At 38.9% G+C, this 5878-nt stretch overlaps 1 protein-coding gene across 1 annotated transcript in view; it reads left to right on the top strand.

The window, feature by feature from the left end:
- Nras (NRAS proto-oncogene, GTPase) overlaps window positions 1-5661 on the top strand; it is an 11446-nt gene extending 5785 nt beyond the window's left edge. Inside the window, exons 4-7 of the mRNA XM_010631224.3 lie at window positions 1751-1910; window positions 3219-3342; window positions 3800-3836; window positions 3934-5661. Of these exons, the coding sequence (XP_010629526.1) occupies window positions 1751-1910; window positions 3219-3338 (280 nt within the window). The 3' untranslated portion in view covers window positions 3339-3342; window positions 3800-3836; window positions 3934-5661. The remainder of the gene's footprint in view (window positions 1-1750; window positions 1911-3218; window positions 3343-3799; window positions 3837-3933) is intronic.
- Window positions 5662-5878: the final 217 nt, after the last annotated feature.

Genomic DNA, 5878 nt, shown 5'->3' with positions numbered 1-5878 from the left:
AAAAAAAAAAAAAAAAAAAAAAACCCCAAGCAAAGAGAAAACAAAGATAAAATAAAGCACAGTTAGGAATGAGTTTATTCCATAACTGTGCATGAACCTCCAATGACCTTCAACAGATAAACTACAGGTTTAGCCGCTATTATGAAAATAGAAGTAGCCAGCCAGGCATGGTGGTGCACACCTATAATCCCAGCACTTGGGAGGCTGAGGCAGGAGGATTACTGGGAGTTCCAGGCCAACCTGAACTATATGTCTCAAAAAAAATCCAGAAGGCGTGGGGAAAGCAACCTGCTGAAAGATTCAGTATCTGTATGTTGCAAGCTAATTAGTTACTCAGAAAAAAGCAGAATTATGCTGTCACCAAAAGGAAATTTTACCTGATCCTTAAAGAGAGTTGTAAGGAATAATAGTAACCTGACATTCACATGGTCCAGGTTATTTTAGGCTGTCTTAAAACATTCCTTAATATAGGCTCCAACCATCATACCAACACACAGTTCTGCAAATAGCCAGTGAAAAGCAGCTTAGGTACATGACTTTGTATGTAATCCAAAGGTAGATTTTATAGCACTGCTGTGCAGTATGATAGCCACAATCAGATGCAGTTTTTTATGGTTAGATTAAAATTAAGTCAAACTGAAAATTTACTTCCTTGACCCTGTTAATAGCTGACTTCTTAAAGTGCTCATAGCTACATGTGACTGGGGCTACCATGTTAGTGCAGATAGTCTGAAGTTCTATTGCATAGTGTTGATCAGAAGGATCAACAATTTATAGACTGCGGTGTGGTATATCTTATGTCATTGAAGGGAGTGCTGTCTTTTGGAGTTGTGTGTCCTTCAGTTCCCCCATTCCCTTTACTAAGAGCAGTTCTAGTGTTTCCTGTTTTATATCTTATACTTCCAGCTATAATTTTACTTGGAAAAAAACTTGGTACTGCCCGTCTTGAAAAGTGGATAGATTTTCTTTCTTTCTTTCTTTTTTTTTTTTGGTACCAGAGATCAAACTCAGGCCCTTGCACTTGCGAGGCAGGTGGGGGAACCACTGAGCCAAATTCCTGGCCCAGTGGGTAGATTATCTTCCATTAAAAACTGTCACTCTGCCAGGCCTGGTGGTGCACGCCTGTAATCCCAGCACTAAGGAGGCTGAGGCAGGACGATCCTGTGAGTTCGAGACCAGCCTGAGTTACATAGTACCAGGTCAGTCTCAACTACATAGTAATACCCTGTCTCAATAAACAAACAGACAAAAAATTGTCACTCCAAGGGAACTTCAGAAAGTTGTTTAGAGGCAGAGAGTTTACTTGCTATACTTCAGACATTAGAGTATGATTTCTGATTGCCGTTTGAATCCAGAGCCAAGCTCTGGAGTCCAACAGCCTAACACAAGCTTGTGTCAAGACAGGGTTGCTGCCCATTTCCACTAGGAAAGTGAACTGGTCCTTACAGCTTCCCTATGGCTACTGCATCAAGTCTCAACCAGTCTCCTTAGTATACAAGGTTCTTTTTTTGTACCGGGGATCAAACTCGGTACCTTGCGCTTGCGAGGCAGGTGCCAGAACCACTGAGCTAATCCCCAGCCAAGGTTCTTCTTTAAGTCGTCAAAAATAAAAAACATAGAATGTACCAATGAACTCAATAAAAAGAAAAAAACTCAAAATAGATGCTAATAGGGCTATCTACAACTTCCAGTTTCTCTTTTGCCCTACCAGTCTATTCCGTTTCTTATAATAACATATTCGCTGTTTCAGGGAGCAGATTAAGCGAGTAAAAGACTCAGATGATGTACCTATGGTGCTGGTAGGAAACAAGTGTGACTTGCCAACAAGGACTGTTGACACAAAACAAGCCCATGAACTGGCCAAGAGTTACGGGATTCCATTCATTGAAACCTCAGCCAAGACCAGACAGGTAAGGGTAGGGCTTCAGGCATCTGTGCCAGGGTTTAACCACTTAACAGTTTATCCTGTACATAGATGGGACAGTGCATTTGTTTACGTACTGACTGTTTCTGAGCACTGCTCGGGAAGGTGTCATTTCAACCAATCGATTTTTCTATTGAATATATTTGATAAAATTGTTGTCTTTATGTTTCCTGTTGCACTAGCCTATAAAAATTAATGAAAAAATGCAATTTTTGGTCATTCTGTATTTAAATAATTGAACTGGTAAGTAGTTAAGGCAGAGAAGCTTTGATTCTCTACTATGTTTGTAGTACATAATAGTTAACATTTGTTTTGGGGGATTGGTATATATATATATAAAATCATATCTATTATATATATATTTTTTTAACCTAGACCATTTTTTATCCTTTTAGTACCTCCTAACTACCTTTCCCTTGATCTTTCCCTGTCTCCAAAAAGTCTGCCTTCCTCTTTCTTACCATCTCCCACTTTTTTACACTTGAATTTATTTACATTTTGGGTTTCTCATACATGCAAATCATGCACTATTTATCTTTCCACATCTTATTTATTTCACTTAATGATGTAACCTCAGGAGCCATCCATTTTCCTGCATATGATATGATTTCATTATTTATGGCTAAACAACAATCATATCACACTCTCTTTATTGATGGGTACCTAGTTTGTTTCCAGAGCTTGGTCACGAATTGTGCTGCCACAGATATGGATATACATGTATCGCTATAGAATGTAGTACACTCTTGTAGTCTCAGCCACTTGGGAGGCTGAGGTAGGGTTGCTTGAGTCCATAAATTTGAGATCAATCTGGGAAACAGTGAGACCCTTTCAAAACACACTTTTCTGGAAGCATTAATCCTTTCGCTATCAACACTGAGTACTTATTTAGGGCTTCATCCCTTCTGAGTGGAATCTTTACATCTGTAGGTTCTGTTCTTTGTCCCACATTGCCCGTTTTCCTTTGCTGGACTTTTTTTCCCCCAAAATATGCCATTGGGGATAACCAGCCTTTTGATTTTTTTGTTTGTTTGTTTTGTTTTGTTTTGTTTGTACCAGGGATCAAACTCAGGTCTTTGCATTTGCAAGGCAGGCGGTGGAACCACTGAGCTAAATTCCAAGCCCCCAAATAGGAATGTTAAACTTTTAGTGTCCTCTTCCCAGCTCACCCTATTTTATCAACTGTTATTTTCGTAAATTGGAATTTTTAAATTCATATAAAGAAATACAAATGAAAACTCACCATGTGGATTGTGTCAATTGAGCTGGCCTTTCATTCTTTCTCCTATCGTAGGGTGTTGAAGATGCATTTTACACACTTGTAAGAGAAATACGCCAGTACAGAATGAAAAAACTCAACAGCAGTGATGATGGGACTCAAGGTTGTATGGGTTTGCCATGTGTGGTGATGTAACAAGGTGAGCGTGTGATCTCTTGGCCTAATTATAAGTATTACTTAGCATGAGGCAGTTGGGAGAAGTGTTAGCATTACTTCTTCTCTGTTGGTATTTAATAGAGTGTGTCTTTGTATTTAATTATAAATTATTTTCCTTTTGGTGCTCTTTCTGAGAGTACTAAGGTCTAACTTAAAACATTTAATTATTCTACAGAAAGCCATATATATGTATATACATACATATATATATGTGTGTGTGTGTATATATATATATGAAAATACTATTTATGGAATGTATTTGTACCATATTCTTGGCAAGAACTACATAATCAGAATCACTACATAAAAACTATGGGCTGGGGATGTGGCTCAGTGGTGCTGTGCCTGCCTGACAAGTGCAAGATCCTGAATTCAGTCCCCAGTACCGCAAAAAATAACCTAAAGGATAATGACATGGCGTTTGTTCCTTCTTTTAATAGATACTTTCTCTAGCATTGGAAAAGAGCCACTTTCAAGGTAGGACAAGTTTGAAAACGTACTGTCATTCAGCTACAGTTCTTAGACTTGTCTTTCTCACTGTGTGCCATTTACCCACATTCCATCTTTATTTCAGCTGCACTGATACCCTGGTCCTGACTTTCCTGGAGGAGAAGTATCCCTGTTACTCTCTTCATCTCAGAGAAGCTCCTGCTATTTCCCCAACTCAGTATATGAGCACAGTCTCTACTTGAGAACTTCTCAGAATAACTACCTCCTCATTTGGTTGTCTGACCAGAGAAATGCACCTCTTGCTAAATTCCGCAGTAGTTTTCTGCCCTGGGCTCTTCCCAGCAAAAATGAACACCTCTGCCACCCAGGTTTTTCATCCAATAAGCAACTCTGAATCAGAACCAAACTGTAGGCATGAAATTCTGTTTAAAAGTTTCTCGCACTCTAAAGTAGCAACCGCTGGTGATCTTTATTTTCCTTTTTATTTTTGAACTTGGGACCTGTGCTAGACTTCTTTTTTCTATGTTAGATTTTGAAACAATGTCATAAAGTACTGTTTTGCCAAGAATATAATTATGTTCCTGATTGGTTGGTTTGTAGTGTTAACAGCTATATTCTATAGACTGGCATCTGCTCTATGTTCCTAAATAACAAAAGTGAAGCCAGGCACCGCGGCACATGCCTATGATCTAAACCATTTGGGAAGCTGAGGCAGGAGGATTATACGTTCACAGGCAGTGAGATGGTGTCTCACTGGGCAATTTTTGAGACCCTGTCTCAAACATCAGTAAAGGAATAAACTGGCTGGGTTATTTAGGGTTAGAGCTCTCCTGAGTTCAGTCCCAGTACTGAGAAGAAAACAGCAAATGCAAACATGAACACAGACTTTTGAGTCTATCCTGGTCTTCTGGACTTTTATGAAATTAAATCCAACTTTGACAACAAAGTGCCTTTTTCCTAGAAGTGGTTTGTAGACTTCCTTTACCGTTCTTAAGTAGAATAGAGGTCTCGACTATTACATATGAAAACATCTATGACCCATCTACCCCGAGGGAAAGACACACCCATATAATAGCAGATGCCATTTCTTACACATATGAAGATTGTTTTCCAGAGGCCAGTTTCTGGGCTTTCCCCAGAAAAAGATGAAACTGGAAACAATAATGAATAATTTCACTTAATTTTTATCTAATCTCTCCTTTCTTATACATTACTGCATACAAATATAAATTTATTTCTTCTAGCATATTGATAAATTTGGGTCATACCAGAAAACTTACATTTGCAGTTATTCCAGTATTGTAAAGATTTGATGGTGTTGTCTTATTTTATATCTGTGATAGGTGATTTTCAAACGTCAAATGCATAAACAGGCAAATTACATTTTCACCATGTATCGTACTCTCAATGATGCATATAACTGCCCTCAGTCTCCTTCTCCAGTCACTGCCTCTCACCCCCACAGCAGCATGAACTCGCTTCATTGTTTTGGTTGAGTAAATCATGGTGCTAATGGGCCAGGGTCACAGTTTCAAAACTTGAAGGAGCCAGCTAGTGTCATTCGATCATAACTCGGGTTTTGCTGGACTCCTGCTATTAGCCCCTCAAGGAAAAAGGAGGTCAGTTATCATGAGTGCTTTATTGGGCCTGGAAAAGCTTGGTATCCTAAGGAAGCTCAGGTTAGAAGACTATAAATAAAATATTTAGAAACCTCCCCCAACTTTTTCTTAGCCATATGGAAAGTAAGCCAGTGTCTTTTCTTGGTCTTTTGAGAATAAGGGTGCTTAGTGGGTTTTTGTTTTTTGTTTTTTTAAGTTTCAGTTTTGTTTGGAGGGTGTTTTTTGTTTTTGTGTATGGCTGTGGTTTTTGCTTTAGTTTGGTTTGGTTTTTTGTTTTGGTTTTCAAAACTGGGGATTGAACTCGGCCTTTGCACTGAACTATAATTCCCAGCCCTTTTAGATGTTGAGGTGGGAGTCTCACTAAATTGCCCAAGCTGGGCTTAAAATTGGCAATCCTCCTGCCTCAGCTTCCAAGATTGCCAAGATTACAAACATGCTTCACAATGCCTA

Source organism: Fukomys damarensis, unplaced genomic scaffold, assembly GCF_012274545.1.
Source record: "Fukomys damarensis isolate Sample0158 unplaced genomic scaffold, DMR_v1.0_HiC HiC_scaffold_33, whole genome shotgun sequence".
NCBI lineage: Eukaryota > Metazoa > Chordata > Mammalia > Rodentia > Bathyergidae > Fukomys > Fukomys damarensis.
This window is presented reverse-complemented; position numbering and strand designations above follow the sequence as displayed.